The sequence below is a fragment of the Dipodomys ordii genome, unplaced genomic scaffold, assembly GCF_000151885.1.
Source record: "Dipodomys ordii isolate 6190 unplaced genomic scaffold, Dord_2.0 Scaffold9, whole genome shotgun sequence".
NCBI lineage: Eukaryota > Metazoa > Chordata > Mammalia > Rodentia > Heteromyidae > Dipodomys > Dipodomys ordii.
Genome location: NW_012267225.1, coordinates 7693927 through 7712715, shown reverse-complemented (window position 1 = coordinate 7712715; position 18789 = coordinate 7693927). Strand labels below are relative to the sequence as shown.

General features: G+C 44.4%; 1 protein-coding gene across 1 annotated transcript in view; it reads left to right on the top strand.

Annotated features, from left to right (window-relative positions):
* Ryr2 (ryanodine receptor 2 (cardiac)) overlaps nt 1–18789 on the top strand; it is a 294371-nt gene that overhangs the window by 260631 nt on the left and 14951 nt on the right. Inside the window, exons 88-98 of the mRNA XM_013009227.1 lie at nt 454–582; nt 2055–2159; nt 4662–4743; nt 6839–8136; nt 9314–9378; nt 10924–11071; nt 13237–13323; nt 14393–14614; nt 15929–16059; nt 17328–17370; nt 18106–18239. Of these exons, the coding sequence (XP_012864681.1) occupies nt 454–582; nt 2055–2159; nt 4662–4743; nt 6839–8136; nt 9314–9378; nt 10924–11071; nt 13237–13323; nt 14393–14614; nt 15929–16059; nt 17328–17370; nt 18106–18239 (2444 nt within the window). The remainder of the gene's footprint in view (nt 1–453; nt 583–2054; nt 2160–4661; nt 4744–6838; nt 8137–9313; nt 9379–10923; nt 11072–13236; nt 13324–14392; nt 14615–15928; nt 16060–17327; nt 17371–18105; nt 18240–18789) is intronic.

Sequence of the window (18789 nt, the reverse complement as noted above, 5' to 3'; positions counted from 1 at the left end):
GTATCAAGCAATGTTGCTGGAAATGTATTTGTGATTTTAACAATCAGATCTTAAAACTGCAGCAGAGCAGGTCACTCCGTGGGTGAATAGCATTTGTCTTCATGAATCCTTTTGTTTGGTGAAGTTCCAGGTCATCACACGCAGGGAAGATTTCTAAAGCTACATTTTCTGCTTCTTGCCTTCACTCGAGTTGTTTGTTTAATCTGGAGAGGTTGTTTCTCTGCTTTATGTTTAGGAATATCACTAAAGAATGATGTTTATTTTATTGATATTGTTCTTGCTGCTGTATGTTTTATTTGGAATCTATCTATCTATCTATCTATCTATCTATCTATCTATCTATCTATCTATCTATCTATCTATCTATCTATCTATCTGTCATGATGGATTTCATGCTGGGACAGGCCACTGATCACTTTATGATGCTTTAACGATCTGACCTCTGTTCTCTAGGAATCCATTAGTGATTTCTATTGGTATTACTCTGGGAAAGATGTCATTGATGAGCAGGGACAACGGAACTTCTCCAAAGCCATTCAAGTAGCAAAACAAGTCTTTAACACTCTCACAGAGTATATTCAGGTAAGCACTAGAACATTTATGGTGTTTGAAGAAAGGAAAGTGAAAAAAAGTATTGGCGGGCTAGCACTGAATTCAGAGAAAATTGCCTAAATATGCCTAAAGTATTTTCCTCAGCAACCATTGACCCCTTTCACCAATGTCCACAAATAAAAGACTAGTTTAACATGTGCGTATATTTGGAGTGAGATGGCTGCCATTTTGCATACTGAGATAAAATTGACTCCCCACAATGGACTGTAGTGAGGGCTGCATTTCATCTCCAGGTTCTGGCATAGGTGATAAGTATTCAGTGGCATGAAGGAGGGACAGAGAAAGAGGAGAAGGGTGTCAGTCTCCTCCCCAGCCTTGTTCTCTCCTCTGGGCTGTGTTCCGTGTCTTGAAAGGATCTCACTGTTGGTTTGCTAGCTAGAAAAGAGTCATTACTTCAGCTCTTCCAAATGGAAGAGGCATACATGATCATCCTAACAACTACTCAAGTGCGTTGGTTTCTGTCTTTTCACTCCCGTTCCTTATTTTTCTGGATTGCCTTAGTAGTCCTTTGGAAATCTAGAAGGATAGCCATACATAAGCATTCGTGGTCACTTCCCTGATTAAATCAGCTTGGGTAATGACAATAGCGAGCTGGGGAATCTTATAGAAATAGTGTTATATATATATATATATATATATATATATATATATATGTATAGTTTTTGTATTGCAAGTGAAACATAAATCTTTTTTTTTAGCCAGAAATGTGTATCTCTTTGGATGTAAAATGAGCAAAATTCCTGAATTTCTCTAGAGCTAGAAGCATCCATGGAGCAGATGCCTTAGGGGTGCCTTGGAACATGTTTCTCAGGGGTCCCAGGGTTGTTGAGTTGAGTGCCATAGTTTGCCTTGCTCAGTGCAGCCCAGCCCCTCTTCCTGCCTCTGCGGACCAGGCACAGTCCTACAGAGTATTCCTGAAGCCTTCATTTCAATAATGACTAAATACTCACCTTAAAAAGAAATCTCAAGCGTGTCACATGGTGAAGCAGCTGTACAATTAAGAAAGGGTTGAAGAGGCTAGTTCTCTACATCCTTGTCTTATCCAGGTTACTATTTAGGAATAAGAAAGACCTTTTGTCAGAAGCAGAGCCTCCTGTTCTTTTTACACTATGGGGTGATGACTGATTGATTTAACGGAGAAGCATGCCAGATGACCAGTTCCCCACTCTTACCCATTCCTTCTAGAGAGGTTGAGGCCAGAAAGAAAAATTAAATTGTTAGCTAGTATTTTACTCCTCTTACAAAGCCAAAAGTATTTATGAGGACTTACTAAATGTTTCAAAGAAGAAGCCATCACTCAGAGGAATCCTTCATTTTTCACTCTTAGATTCTCTCTCTCTCTTCATTTGTGGGTCCCTAACTGTTCAAGTAACCTCCTGTTTTTGCAGTAGACATGGGCACCTGATGGCCAGGAATGATTGCTGTCTGTGTTTGTGCTGCAGGGACCTTGCACGGGCAACCAGCAGAGCCTGGCACACAGCAGGCTGTGGGACGCGGTGGTGGGCTTCCTCCACGTCTTTGCCCACATGCAGATGAAGCTGTCGCAGGTAAAGGAGGGGGGCATGCCGGGCACTGTCACCTGACAGTCACCAAAGGACGTGAGCATGGCTGGCTGGGGTTTGGATGTTATCTGTCTCTGATCCTCTCTTCATGCTTCCTTTACCCAACATCAGAAAAGTCTTAAGTAAACCAGTGGCCAGTGTCGATGGCTGAGAACCCTTGTTCAAATGTGAGCACCAAGGATGTCAGAGTAGTGAGTGTAATACAGAAATAACACTGGGGAAATGCCCAACATGGTACGTTTCTGTCCTCATAAATGTGCATCCTGCTATTTGCTCAGTGGCATTTTTCCTCCTTTTACAACTACTAGAAAAGTGTTGGCAAAGTTTACAGAGGGCTTTTTAAGGGAGATTGACAAAAAGTTGGCGTGTGTTACGAATCTCTTTCGAAGTAGCCACAAGCAAGCAAAGGTGGCATGCCTCCACTTCACTCCTTGCAAGTCGAAGAAAAAATGAAGAGTGGTTAGGATGAGCAAATAGAAAAGCAGCAGTCTTTCTGCTTTGTTTTCATATAAATTGGGGGATTCCTATTGAAATAGCTTATTTACCCTCTCCTGACTCTCTCCCATGTGAAGCGGGGGTGGGGGGTCAGTGGTGGGAAATAAAGTGCACCCAGAGAAAAGATCTTGATATCAATGTTCAGTCCATCTCTGGGTGGTCACGTGGAAGAAAGATGGCTGCATTTAGAGTCAGAACCCTGCTCTTGTGCTTCTCAAAGTTTCACACCCTTGCCTCCCCCTTCCCGTCCCATGAGGGTGGGCCAGTCCCTTCTTCCCTGAGGTCTTGTGTGGTTGGGAGGAAGGGAGGGGACACCTGCTCACCGGCCTCCTCCATGCAGGTGTGCTGTCAACCGTGAGCCATGGCGCATGCTCATGCATGCAGGACAGATGTGATTCAGGCAGTGCGGTCAGAGCAAGGGTCCTGGGTACATGGGCACAGATTCAGCATGCACCCGGGTGGGTTGGTGTTTGAGTGGGAGAAAGAAGAAGCAGGCAGGAGAGGAAGCTGCGGGGACTCGGGAAGAGAAGAGTTACAGCGGAGCAGGGGGTGTTAGGGAGGGCCTGGCTAGCTGTGTGCCTGTTAGCTGGCAGTTGTCAGGGGGAGGAGTCTGTCTTCCCTGGAGACATGGGGACCAGGGTCTGTCTCTGGGTGTTGTCTGGACACTGAGTTCTAGGGTAGCTTTGCCTGGTCATTGCCTGGTCATGGAGTCTCCCAGGAATCCAGCCTGGAGCCGCTGTAACTGGCACATTAGAGCTTATTCCCATTTTTGTACCCCAAGGCTGAGAACTGGTCAGCAGGAGAGCTCAGAGGAGCCAGGCAAGGGTTGGGGCCGTGAGAGATGGTCAGTATCCGCTGTCAGCCAAATAGAAAAAGAAAACCCTCCATATCCTTCCATCTGTTTACTAATGACATTCTCCAAAGCAAAAGGAATGGACACAGATATCTATGCTCACAAGAGAATTTCCATCTTACACAGTGTTACTGTTTTATTCTGGTGTTATATCCGCTAGCAATTGTTCATGGTTTGCAAGTGTAGTTGGGGTAATAATAGTCATTAGGGAAAAGTCTTCACTAGCACTGAGGAGATTTGGTTTCATAGATAGCAAAATGCCAGTTTTTAAAAAGAAAACTAAAAGGGAAATTTAAATGAAATCAGATCATATTCAATGTGGATATGATATTAAGTATAATATATATTTTCCCACTTGGTCAAAACATAGTGACTTCCATCTACAACAGGTCTAGGCAAAATATTTATTTTTCAGAGTCAAAAGATCAAAAGCAAAACTTAACAAAAATCCTAGGAAAGATTAAACAGAGAAAGCTTAATGAAATTAGGTAATAAGATACATCATGCACAGGTATTCTGTGTGTATATTTTAGGGTAGGCTTATGTACGACAAATTTATGTTGTATATGTCCTGGATGTATCTGGATTTTTAAAAAATAAGTTAAATTTTACACAATACACAACAAAATTTTATATAAGACATAGAATAAAAAAATGAAGTCTTTTCAAGTAAAAATAAAAAGGACAAATTGTGGACGTCCCCCACAGTATGCAGACACAGCTGAAATTCTTACAGAACATTTATGAATAGTCATGGAAATGAATAGTAAATACCCTTTAATTTAATCAAGCTATACCTATTTTTTTCCAGTCATGGGGCTTGTACTTGGGGCCTGAGTGCTGACCCTAAGCTCTTTTGCTCAAGGTGAGACTCTACTACTTTGAGCCATAGCTCTACATCTGGTTTTCTGGTGGTTAATTGGAGATAAGAGTCTCATGGACCTGCTTGCCCAGGCTGGCTTTGAACCTTAATCCTCAGATCCCAATCTCATATCAATTTTTAAAATAATTTAACTGCACTATGCTTCAAGGTACCTGGGAATGGCTGGCAGTATGTCCTCTGTGGGAACAGGCCTGGTGTTCTTCCTGTGTATGATTTCTCCTCCTGCCTCACATGCCATCTGTGTGTCTCTCTTCAGGATTCCAGCCAAATCGAGCTGTTGAAGGAATTAATGGATCTCCAGAAGGACATGGTGGTCATGTTGCTGTCCATGTTAGAAGGTAGCTTTTCCTGATGCCCTCAGCTCCCCTTTATGTCTTTATTTGGGGGCTCAGTATGTGTTTGCCTGGGCCAGCAGCCAGCAGCCTAAACAACAACAACAACAACATCAAAATCCAATGATGCTAAGATGAGACTGGTAGTAGCTCTGGTTCATTTTGATTTATTGCTGGAATTTTTCTTGTTATCAAGTCTGTGCTTTTTGTGAAAGAAAGGGCAGCATATGTCAGTCCGTGTAACTGCACGCTGGAAGCAGCTTCAACCACAGCCTTCATGTCAGAGCACTCCCCATAGAGGACACACAGTGTCCTCAGAACAGTGCCTCAGTAATAGGCTGGAAGGTCAAACTTTGGGTAAACTCTGACTGTGTGAATAGTTCCTTTGAGATGACCACAGTTGCCCCATGTGGTCGAGACTGAGGACGAGGGTGAGGTAAGGCAGCAGGGGCTTCAGCCTGGCTCTTTTCCCTCCACTCCACCCCTACAGCTCCCACCCCTGCTTAGACAAGCCATTTCTCCATTTTTCCTTCCCTCCATAGAGCCACGTTGGACGAAATGCAGGGAAACCACGTAAATCCAACCAGAGCAACTCAGATACATTTGCAATTACGTCATCTCTTGTTTCTCTCCCTTTCCTCTGGCCACGGGTTGCCTAATCTCACTTTGGTCACATGAGACAGACTTCTGTTTTACATAGGAGGAAACTAAGGCTCCAAGGCTAAGAAATCCTCCCCATCCCCATTGCTTGGCCACGTGAGCTCAATGTGGGAGAGAGGTCTAGCTCTTCCCCTCTTTATCCGTGGTATTCGGTACATCTCAGGCTACAGCCCTCCTGCCCAGCCCAGTTTGCTGAGATCTGTCTTGGGTTCCATAGCATCTTCTGTCCCAGGAATGAAGCAGTCTGTGATTCTGTCATTTCAGAAGCTGTCCAGTTTACTCAAGCTCTTGGTAGCCTGCTCCATTTAGCTTTCACATCTCTGTGTCCTGAGAGAGGGTGATTTCCATTGTAAGTCAGTGCAAGCTGGTAATTTGCTCTCCGAAGATCGAGATGGTCTGGAGTCTAGAGCTAACCCCTTCTCCACCCTCAGGATCACGTCACAAAAGACACATGTATTGGACCTTTTTGAACCCGAGTCACCTTGTTCATAAAGTTAGGGTGACACTGATGGAGGCGCACTGTATTCATGAGCTGCTTTGTTGGATGATAACTCCTTTGTACAGCTACTTAAAGATGCTGAAAATACTTTAAAAAATTCAAATTGATTGCTGAGTACCTTCCTTGTAGATAATTAGAGCATAAAACCAGATTTTTAGCTTTGCCAGAGGTTTTTCAGCCCTAAAGAACGGTGCAAATGTTTGTTTGCATCATTAATAGGGCCCACAATTTCAATGTTGACAGTTTGTCCTGCATTCTAGATCTAAAACACATTTCCTTGATTTGAGAGGAAAACAGATTTTGTTTTGAATTTTTTATGCATGTCTCTCATATTATTTTGTAAATACGGTTATATGTATTGTTCATATAATCCCCTTTTTCATATTTGTTGCTGATGTTTTTAGCTCAGAGCCTCACACTTGCTGGGCAGGTGCTTTCCCAGGGAGCCGTTTTTCTAGCCTAGTGTCCTATTCGTGAGGCAGGATGTCACTCCCTGCATGGGCATGTGCCTGCATGGTAATTCACTTATTTTAGGATTCCAGTCACAGCAGGGATGACAGGATTTGTGGATTTTTCTGCCCATACTCTCCTCGGACTGTGATACCTCCTACATATTTCGGCGTGAGCCCTGGCACCTAGCTGGGAGCTGAGAAACTTTTCCATCTAGGTTGGCTTTGAACTGTAGTCTTAACCATTTGCTGCCTCCCCCATAGCTGGGGTTACAGGCATGAACAACTGCATCCAGCTGTCACGTGATCACTTTTTAAAAATGGAGTTTAGGAATAATGATCTGTCTTTCCCTGAGAGACTTCATCCATTAGAAGATCAATACGAGATATCTTGATTTGGCTTTTATGGAAGAGCTCAGTTGTTCTTGTGCCCACAGATCACTGGTTTGTCAGCAATGATTGTTTTGAACCGATATGATTGCTTTCCCACCAGGTAACGTTGTCAATGGGACGATTGGCAAGCAGATGGTCGATATGCTCGTGGAATCTTCCAACAACGTGGAGATGATCCTGAAGTTTTTTGACATGTTCTTAAAACTAAAAGACTTGACCTCTTCGGACACATTTAAAGAGTACGACCCGGATGGCAAAGGTGTCATTTCCAAAAGGGATTTCCACAAAGCGATGGAGAGCCACAAGCACTACACGCAGTCTGAAACCGAGTTCCTCTTGTCGTGTGCGGAGACCGACGAGAATGAGACCCTGGACTACGAGGAGTTTGTCAAGCGGTTTCACGAGCCGGCTAAGGACATCGGCTTCAATGTCGCCGTACTCCTGACCAACCTTTCCGAGCACATGCCCAATGACTCTAGGCTGCAGACGTTCCTGGAGCTGGCCGAAAGCGTGCTCAACTACTTCCAGCCCTTCCTGGGCCGCATCGAGATCATGGGCAGTGCCAAGCGCATTGAGCGGGTATACTTTGAGATCAGCGAGTCCAGCCGCACCCAGTGGGAGAAGCCCCAGGTGAAGGAGTCCAAGAGGCAGTTCATCTTCGACGTGGTCAACGAGGGCGGGGAGAAGGAGAAGATGGAGCTCTTCGTGAATTTCTGCGAGGACACTATCTTCGAGATGCAGCTGGCGGCCCAGATCTCAGAGTCGGATTTGAATGAGCGATCGGCCAGTAAAGAGGAGGGCGACAAGGAGAGGCCGGAGGATGAGGGCCCCAGGATGAGCTTCTTCTCCCTCCTGACCCTCAGGTCCGCCCTGCTGGCGCTCAGGTACAACGTTCTGACCCTGATGCGCATGCTCAGCCTGAAGAGCCTGAAGAAGCAGGTGAAGAAGGCCAAGAAGATGACACTGGGGGACATGCTGGCGGCCTTCTTCTCCTCCTACTGGGGCGTCTTCCTCACGCTCCTGCACTTCGTGGCCAGCGTTTGCAGGGGCTTCTTCCGCATTGTGTGCAGCCTGCTGCTGGGAGGCAGCCTGGTCGAGGGGGCCAAGAAGATCAAGGTGGCGGAGCTCCTGGCCAACATGCCTGACCCCACGCAGGATGAGGTGCGGGGGGATGCGGAGGACGGGGAGAGGCGGCCCCCGGAGACCGCACTACCCTCTGAAGACCTCATGGACCTGAAGGAGCTGACGGAGGAGAGCGATCTCCTTTCCGACATCTTCGGCTTAGACCTGAAGCGGGAAGGAGGGCAGTACAAGCTCATCCCCCACAACCCCAACGCGGGCCTCGGCGACCTCATGGCCAATCCCACCCCCGTCCCCGACATGCAGGAAAAGCTTCAGGTAATTTCTCACACCAGCACACACTCTCCTTCCTCTCTTCCTCCCCCTCCTTCTCCCCCTCCTCCTCCTCCCCCTCCTCCTCCTCCTCCTCCTCTTTCTCCTCCTCTCACTCCTCCTCCTCTTTCTCTCTCCTCCTCCTCTCCCTCTCTCTCCTCCTCCTTTGCTTCTCCTTCTCTTCCCCCTCCTCCTCCTCCTTCCTCTCTTCCTCTTCCTCCTCCCTCTCTTCTTCTTCCTCCTCCCTCTCTTCCTCTTCTTCCTTCCTCTCTTCCTCTTCCTCTTCTCCCCTCTTCCTTCTCCTCCCTCTCCTCCTCCTCTTCCTTCTTCTCTCCCTCCTCCCCCCCCTCTTCCTCCTTCTCTCTCTGCTCTTCCTCCTCCTCTCCTCCTCCTTTTTCTTCTCCTCACTCTCCTCCCCCTCTCTCTCCTCCCTCCTCCTCCCCCCTCCTCCTCCCCCTCCTCCTCTTCCTCTCTCCTCCCTCTCCTCACTCTCCCCTTCCCTGTCTCTTCTCTCTCCCCTCTCTTGATTTCAGGTAGGTATAATAAATAAGTATTAAATTAGATTTGGGGATGTTGGCAGTGGGATTAAAAGTAAGACTTTGAATTTGCAAAAAGAAGCGATATTTTAATGGTAGACAAACCCTTTGAAAATGATTAGATTACCTTAAGTTACCAGGGTATAAACTTAAGTGCCTTTCAATAACACTAGTCCATTAAGCAATCACTCCTATATAGAAAGATAGACAGATAGGGCTTACGTGCATAAAAATGTGTAGAAAATTATTATATTGTCAAATGGAGAGTAAGAGTTGTTTTTTTCAAAAGAGCAAATACATGGTTAATAGTATGGTTAGCAGAAGAAGAGGAAAGATGAGGGGAGGTACCTGGACCTTGAAGGATGAATGAGATTTGAGTGGGGTGGTAAAGCACAGAAAGCACCTCTGAAATGAGGACTGGACGTGGGAAGGGACCCCAGGATTTCACGCATGTGTATGTCCTGCCTGTGCAGGGGTTGATGTAGATTAGGGCAGCATGTGGACCTCAAGAGTGAACAGTGCATGAGGTGTTCTCGCAACATAAGTAACAGCTATGCTTGTGGCTTTGGTCTGGTATGTGCTCACTTCATCATGTTTGGAGACGGTGTGTCACCCTGCTCTTCTTTTTCCCCACTAACCTGTTCAAGGAACAGAAGGCAAAAGAAGAAAAGGAAGAAAAAGAGGAAATTAAATCAGAACCTGAAAAGGCTGAGTATGTATCATTTTTGTGTACATCCCTGTGTTTCAGAGAGGGTCCCTCTCTCTCCCCCTCTCCCACCTCTTCTGGAGTTGGAACAGAGAATCTTACCCAGAAGGAGTTCCGTGGCCACATTTGCCATCTCAGTACTGGCTGGGACCTCGGTCCATTCCAGCACCTATTGTAATCTCCAGGGTAGGGAAGATGCCCATCATTTTGTGTCCGTAAGAGACTTAAAAGCCACAAGTCTAGATTGGGCACTGGTGGCTCACACTTGTAATTCTAGCTACTCAGGAGGCTGAGATCTGAGGATTGTGGTTTAAAGCCAGCCAGGGCAGGAAAGTTTGTGAGACTCTTCAGTTAATCACCAAAAAGCCAGAAGTGGCTTAAGTAGTAGGGTGCTAGTGTTGAATGAAAGAATCTCAGGGACAATGTTAAGACCCTGAGTTCGAACCTTAGCACTGGTGTATGCACACGCACACACACACGCACACACATACCTGCAGAATGGCATTCTTTCAGGGGTAGCCAAGGCCGTGTATGCCAAAAACCACCTGAGGAATTAGTTACAAACAGGCTCACAGCCCGGCAAGGTGGACATATACCTGTGATCCCAGCCTTTGGGAGAGAGGCAGGAAAATCACGAGCTGAAAGCCAGCCTGGGCTAATTCAGAGACACTGTTTGAAAATCCAACCAGCCAGATTCTTGCACCCAATCCTATAAACCTCTGACAGCCCTTCGATCCTCATTTCCTTGGAAACCCCTGTGCTGGGCAGAGGATGACACTTTCCTGGGCCTGTGTTCATTGTATATTCTTGATGGTCAGCACTATGTCTTGTCCCAGGTCTCATGTAGTTTGATCAGTTGGAGACCTGTCCTCATGAAAATAGACGAATGGAGCAGAGTACAACAGGCACTTCAGTGGCAGCTCTAATATTAGATATACCTCATTATGGAGTTATATCTGTGGGAGTGGATTATGGTTATATGATCTCATTTTCAGGAAACATTGATATTCTGAGCCAAAGGAACTTTAGTATAAAACTCCAATCCTTCTAGTTCTGTCATTACCTGGACTTAATACAACAATATAATCAACAATGATATTAAAATGAATAAGTGTTAGTTAATACAATTAAGTAAATATGCAGTATAGTAGCACTTTGACACACTTTATACATGAGCAAAACAAGAGCACAGGCCTTTGATTTTAAATCTTGATAGGCAGTGGAATAAAATGAACATTAAAAGTCATAATTTAAATGTGTTAGTAAAAGCCAAATTTCTTCATTGTTATGGCATTTTAAATCAAATACTTTTATGGCACAATTGAGGGAGAATTTTCTACATCTGAGTAGAAATGTTCCTCAAGCTTGTAATGTCCTGTAGATTTGAACCCCATAGAATTACCCATCTATGAGGTATGGTGATAAATCCTATCATTGCTAACCAAAATTATTCAGAGAGAGAGAAATGAGTCCTCAAAAATGACAGCCTCTGAAATACTTGTTCACTTTGATCATTTTGCACAGCCCTGCTTCCTTCTTTCATTTCCACAGGGGGGAAGATGGAGAGAAAGAAGAAAAAGCCAAGGAGGACAAAGGCAAGCAGAAGCTGAGACAGCTTCACACGCACAGATATGGAGAGCCAGAGGTCCCGGAGTCGGCCTTCTGGAAGAAGATCATAGCGTACCAACAGAAACTGCTCGTAAGAGGCTTTCTAAACGAGTGTTACTACCGACTAGCTGTGAGAACATAGCCATTCAGGCTCGGGAAGTGATAACTTCTTTCTCGGGGAGAAAAACAGGCCCCTTCATCACTCCCATTGTCAAACCTATCACCCCCACATGTCACATGACTTGAGCCCCTTTGACTTAATGACCCAATTGTAAAAAAAAAAAAAAATTAACTCAAGGAGCCAAAATGGTTATTGATGGTAACTTTCAGGTAGAGACAAGTAAAAGGAAAAGAAAAAAATAAGAAAGAAGACAGAGAAGGAAGTAGTTTAGGATGTAGTTAATGCATTCTGCAGACGTTTTCTCCAAATCTTATATTTTTTTCCCCTGAATTGTTACAAAGTAAAGTGAACAGCAGCATTTTTTGTTGTGGTGGTGGTTTTAAATGAGAACTCTCGGTAATGGTTGGCTCTGTGCACTATCATGGTTGCCATAGCAGCAGGTGTAGCTCTGTCGAGATGGCTGAGATGGGTTCTGTGTTTCTCCACAGAAATCCCAGCGGGACCGTGGAGATGAGGTCTCACTACAGCAATAGAGATTGAAGGAGTTGAGGTTTTTCCCAGCCAGCTTCTCCAGTCCTGTCTCTTGAGCAGCTCCTTTATGGTCCTGCTTCGGCTTGTAGTTCGTTGACGGTTTCTACCTACCACTTGCACGCATGCGACCCAATCACAGCTACAGCCAGCCAACACATCCCCTGTCCTTCACACCTTTACCACCAACCCTCTGGGTTAACCCTAACTCAAGTCTCGGCCACCTAGTTCTCCCTTAAGGAGAACCGACGTGCTTGGTCCAGTGTGAGTATTGAGGCCAGCCTTGATCTAACCTAACCAGTGCTGGCAGTGAAGCCAAATGAAGCGAAGCAAACGGTCCCATGAAGGCTACATGTGCGAAGGGGGTGGTCCTCAGAGGTGTTATTACTCTCATACAACTTTAGGATGTTAAAGCCCCGCTTTATCTGCTTGAGTTCTTTACCTATATTGCCACCTTACTAACACAACAAATCCTTGATTTCCCCATGGTCTGTTTCCTTCCATCAACGCCTTGAGTGTGATTTTGTTGTGATGTCCAACTCAATAAATTGTTCCAGTCATTTACGTAGTTTCCCTGCCTCCTAAGCCCAGATGTTATTAGCTTTTAGTACTTTCTCAAAAATATAATCCAGCAATAACTCTCAAGTCTTCCTTCTAAATTATATCCAGGATCTGTTCAGCTCTTTCCATTTCTACAGCTGCCACTCAAGCCGAGTCACCGCCCACACCATCTTTCTCTTCTGTCTCCCGCCGCTCATTCCTTACCATCTACCCTCCACACAGCGGAAATCATAATCAGCTTGCAACCAGCCTTCTTCACATCCTCCAAGACCATCTCACCCACCTAGCAGAGACTAATTATAATGCAGGAGGATCACATATACCGATGAGTATGATAGGAAGGTTAATAATGTGGCTTAGATGAACTCGGTTCGTCTGAGCACACTGAGAGGCAGGTTCTGTGGGTATTTTTATATTATCGATGAGCAGGGATGTCCCCCGAAGGGGTGAGTCTTTTATCCATATCCAAATCTAGGAAGTGGTGGTGGCAGGCATCTTGTCTGAGCAGAGTGACCCTAGAGGTCATAAATAGGTTCAGAGTTCATGAACTGGGGAACTATAAAAGATGACACAAACTCTATCAGAAATCTTTGACACCTGACAGCTGGCATGCTGGTCCCTATGACCCTATTCCCTCCCTCTCTTTTCTTCTTGGGGTTCATGAACCCCATACTTCAGACACATGAGGAAGCCCTCACAATCAAGTCTGCCCTCCAATCCCTACCTCTGACTCATTCTTGAGTGTGGGCGTGATTTCCTCGGCTGCGCTCTCAGACCACCTCTCTAGCCATCCAAATTACCACTGCATTTCCCCACCTGGCAATTTTCCTTCACAGTGCTTAGAATTTCCTGGCGCCATGTCTTCTTTATTTTCGGTGTGTTTCTTCATTCATTGTCTCCTTCGTGGTATCAGAAGTTTCCCCCTTGCTGTATGCAGTAGCCTGGCAGACAGGGTTGAGTGAACGCTTCATTTCAATCATCTGTGTGTTTCAAGTCTCTTGACTCTGACTTTCCCATAACCTTATTATTATTTTTTTTATGTTTAGAACTATTTTGCTCGCAACTTTTACAACATGAGAATGCTGGCCTTGTTTGTCGCATTTGCGATCAATTTCATCCTGCTGTTTTATAAGGTAGGTACGTCTCAGTATCTTCCTGGCCAGCCTGTCCCACCCAGAGATGGGACAAATGTGCAGACTTCCTCGCTCTGCCAGTGAGCACATCAGAGCCTGTTCTAAAGCACAGTTGACCGAGAGGCAGCAGTGGGAGTCTAGGGTACATGGTTGGGACCCAGGAAGGCAGGAAGAGTTTGCTCCTGAACTGTGAATCCCCAGGACCTCGGCTCCATTGGCTTTGGCAGAGAGGCCACCACCATGTTCCCTGTCTGACTTAGCTGACTGTCTTATCCATTACTATGTAGATGTGGCTTAACTTGTATCACGCCCTTGTGAAGAAAGTCATCTAGGATTTTCCTGCAGGTGTTAGAAAACTTACAACTTCTGGTTGGGTCTGGCCCTTGAAGGGTATAGAGGAAAGGCCAAGGGGCGCGGGGGTGGAGGGGAAATAGACCAATGAAGAGAGGAAGCTGGGTGGGGGGTGCAGTCATAACACTTGACATACACTGTGAAACTAAAAAAATTGAGGAGAAGGGTTGGGTTGGAAGGGATGGAGGAGAATGATGAAAAGATGCCACCGATCAAGATGCATTGTACTTGCAAATTGATTTGTTGAATGGTACCTCCTTTGTGCAACTACTTAAAGATAATATATATATATATATATATATATATAGTTTTAAAAAAGTATATTTATTAACAAGCCTGGCAACAGTGGCTCACACTTGTAACCCTGGCTACTCAGTAGGCTGAGATATGAGGATCACAGTTCACAACCAGCCTGGGCAGGAAAGTCTGAGACTCTTATCTTTACTTCATCAGAAAAAAGTCAAAAGAAGTGGTTTGCTTCAATGGGTAGAATGCCATCCTTGAATGAAAAAGCTCTAGAGACAGCACCTAGGTGCAGAATTCAAACCCAAGTACCTTGTACCCCTTCATACACATAAAATCTGAAAATGTATCCTCTCAGCCTTGGACTGAGAGGACTATTTTCCTTGTGCATTGGTTTTTCCATCCAAGTACTTGCCCAAAAGGCTGTATCCGTGCTGTGCAGCCAACTGACTGTGTTCTCAATGGTTGGAATCAGGTCTCCACTTCTTCTGTGGTTGAAGGAAAGGAGCTGCCCACTCGAAGCCCCAGTGAAAATACCCACGTGGCCATCAGCCTGGACAGCAGCACACCCCACATCATCACGGTCCACTATGTCCTGGAGGAGAGCAGCGGTTACATGGAGCCCACGCTGCGCATCCTTGCCATCCTCCACACCGTTATCTCCTTCTTCTGCATCATTGGATACTATTGCTTGAAGGTAAGAGATGCGGGCACCAGCCAACTTACACGTGTGTGTGTGTGCGTGTGTATGTGAGAGAGAGAGAGGGGGAGAGATGCAGACTGGAGCCAGGTGTTGGATGGAAATTATGGTCATAGGCAGACATAGTAGGCCCAACCATACGTCTCGGTCACTGAAGTTGGGACCTAGGGACGGCATGGACAGTTTTACCAGTAACTTGGCCCCACAGAAGTGAGCTCCCCTAGCCAGCCTCTCACAGTCTGCTAGGACTTAGAGTAACACTAGGAAGTTGTCTGCTTGTCCCATCATTAGGTTGGGAATGCTGTCCAATTTATGCCACTTCACCCTAACGCTGTGCCTGGGAACAGTTGAATTTGGTGAATTGAGTTCAAGGTCAAGTTCCCCCAAGTGCTGGGCAGATTCTCCTGCAAACCTGTTCATCTTTCCCAGAAAGACACCGTGCTGCTGCCATGGCTGTATTTCAGTTTCCTTGGTCTCTCATTGTGAATGGTCCAGAAGACTTTTAAAACCAGGGACCAGGCTCAAAGGCTAGAGTATCATAAAATATGTTCTCAGGGAACTTTCCTCCTTGGGGAGCCTTGTCTTCCATGGGTGAATGTTCTTAGATGCCTCCCAAATAGCTGTGTCTCTTCTGTCTGTGCCCGTGTAAAATCTCAAAAAAGAAGTTCCAGAGACAACTTGGCAAACTGACCGAGATTGTTGTTTTTTTTTTTTTTTCTGCTTTGGTGATGTGGAAATTAAAATTTATCTCTGAAAAAAAAATAAAATTTATCTCCAGATAGCATGTGGGCATGCTGGGCATGGACTTCATTAAAGACATTTCTTAAATAAAACTGCATTTTTAGTAGCATATGTTTTGGAATGCTAGTAAAGATTGATAGGATTTTTTTATATCCATATATATACACATACACACACAAATGCTTTCCTACTTCTCTTTTTCTCTTTAGCATTTAGAGTGGTGTTATTCATACAATTATCTATGAACCTTATGTTTAAGACATATTCATACATTTATATATATTATATCTTCTCTTTTCACCCAGCCTAGATGGTTGTTGTTATTTTTTCTACCTGAATATAGTCAATTCATTTCACTTCATTTTTACCTTTCTGGAAGTACATAGGAAATAGGAAATGTAAATATCTATCTATCTATCTATCTATCTATCTATCTATCTATCTATCTATCTATCTTCTACCTATTTATCATCTATCTATCTGTGTGTGTTTTCCAAAAAGCAATGACCCTGAATAGGAGATACCAGTCAATCCAAACTAAATGTAGTATGTTTACTTTTTCATCTGCAGGTCCCATTGGTTATTTTCAAGCGAGAGAAGGAAGTTGCCCGGAAACTGGAATTTGACGGGCTCTACATCACAGAGCAGCCCTCAGAGGACGACATCAAGGGCCAGTGGGACAGGCTGGTCATCAACACGCAGTGAGTGATGGTGTTGCAGAGGCCCGTCCATGCTCGTAAACACACTTTGCCAGACTTCTGCAGCTCTGCCCAGTGTTTAGCACAAGTGAAAAGTAGCTATCTATTCAGTCAAGAAAATCAAAAGACTCAGCACCATCGCCTCCTCATGGATGCCTGCATTTTTGCCCCCCCTCCCCTTCTGTCACCTGAGGTCCTTAATCAAAACGGCCCTGGAGGCCATTTCCACCGTGCTGATGGGACCATCCATTAGGAGCGCTCAGAGAAGCGAACAGCAGAAGGCAGAGAGCTGGCACTGCCCGGCTATCTTACCCAGATACTCATTTACTCATTAAAGGAATTGTTGTAGCATTAAAGGCAGACATACTAAATTTCATACTTTGAAATGCATCCGAGTTAGAAACTTTCAGATGCAGCCATTCAGCTGCCTTGTGCAAACCTGGGCAAACGTTCGTATGAGATGAGGTAAAATATAATGTGGAGAACCCAACGGTTTTCTGTGCAATGATTCTTTAGCCTTGGGAGGTCAAGAATCAAACAGCTACCTGCTGTGACAAGTATGAATCCATCACAGCATGTAATTGGCACCTTGAAAAAGTATTGGTAATAAAATATTTTTCAGTAGTTTATACTACTCAGGGGTCAAATATCTTCTTATGGTTGTGATTATTTCTGCTTATTTTGAAAGCTGTCATTTCTGGTAGGTTCTGAGCTTTTCCTGTGGGCTTGATTTATGTATGCATTATTCATGTGTATTTTAAAGGCTAAATGTTTTCATTATGCTAATCTACCTGTGAATATAAACACGAAATCAAGTAGGTTCCTTTCAGTAAACTGTTTTACTGAAGATGCCAGAGTAAGGGATTAGCAGTAGGCTTCAAGTTTCTTTGAGAACTTGAAGAAAAAAAACAAGGACTGATTTCTAGATACTTTTAAAGACAATTGACAAATCTATATCTTGATGTATGTTATAATCGAATGGTAAATACTATTATTCATAAGTGTTATATTCTCCATGCAAGTATCACCCCTAACCTTTTTATGTGATTTATAGGTGTATAATTCTATATAAATAAGCAATTTAAAAATAATATTTAATATACTTGTGATGCAGGAAGCTTTTGCAGTGAGATGGTAACTTAATGTGCTTTTGGGGGGGATGATGACACAATATATGTTTATGTATCATTTAAATTATGTGTTCAAGTACTATATTATTTATCATTTTTAAAGACAATACTATTTCACTTCTATGTTTTTGTATCTTTTAGGTCATTTCCCAACAACTACTGGGATAAATTTGTTAAAAGAAAGGTAATACTTCTTGGAAAGGATAGACTTTCGTTTTTTTTTTTTTTCCCTAAAGTACAATTCAGTTTTGAATTTGATGTAGCTATAGTTATAGCATGAGATATTGAGGCATGCTTTATCTTCCTGACAATGTGATTTCAAAGTGCCAGTACAGTTGAATGAGCATTTTGAGCACAGCACATAAGAAATTCATACTGTGAAGCTCCACGGTAAACTCACATGGCTCCATCCATCCATCCTGACGTAGCTGAGCATTTTAGGGCATTGCTGTTGTTTTTTTTTAAGTAATAAAATGGGTGAGAATTGTTCTGAAATCATCTAGGTGATCTAAGTTGATGAAAGACTATTTTTATTTCCTTCATATAGCTTTAACGACTTGCTCTGAAAAATACAGTTTTCTTCTGAGGCCAGCTGCCGAGGGGTGGGAGGCAGGGGGTGCGGATGGGGACCCTGCCATGCCCGTGGCACCTGCTGAGTTCTGAGATTGAACTTTGACTTGAGGGGTCATGGGGGTCACAGAGGAGTCTCCCTTGAATGTAGTAGTGCACCTAACCGAGCATGCGTGCCCAGTGGCAGGCCCGATATGAGCAGAAGAACCCGGCATGAGGGAGGGCACCCCTGGGTGCGTTCTGTCACAGTCTGTGCACTGGCTTAGCTGCAGAGCGGAATGCTCCCCACGTGGGTGTGTGGATGGTATTGAGGCCTGAGGCCAGTGTGGTGCCTTTACCCCTGCCACAGGTTATGGATAAGTATGGGGAGTTCTACGGCCGGGACAGGATCAGCGAGCTGCTGGGTATGGACAAGGCAGCATTGGACTTCAGCGATGCTAGGGAAAAGAAGAAGCCCAAGAAAGACAGCTCCCTGTCGGCCGTGTGAGTGTGGGAGGTGGCTGCGGATGAGGGGCTGGGGAGGAGAAGCCCCCCGAGGGTCTTGTTTCCCCCTCTGAGTGTTGCAGGACCCAACAGACCACGCAGGATGCCTCCCTGCCCCTATGTAGACCAGGAACTGGAATTAAGGGATTTTTTTCCCCCTTTCTTTGCTGCTGAGATAGAGTCTTTCTGTGTAGCTTAGGCTACTTGGAAAGTTCACTTCCCTGGGATAAGACTGTAACTAGAAGGGTGTCAACCAGTTAAATTGAGTTTCTCTGAGATCAGATTCATCCCTTTTCTCTCTCCATGCAACAATATTCATAAGTAATACATATATATACACATATAAATGAGATTCAGTTGATTAAAACTATACAATATACATTTTATTATACATATATAGTACATTGTATGTTACTGTTATATTATATTGCATTTATTCATATAATACATACATTATATATGAAATGTATATTATTATATATTACATTATGCAATACTGAGCTACATCTCCAGATCATCTGTACAATTATAATCTCAGGGATGTGATGAT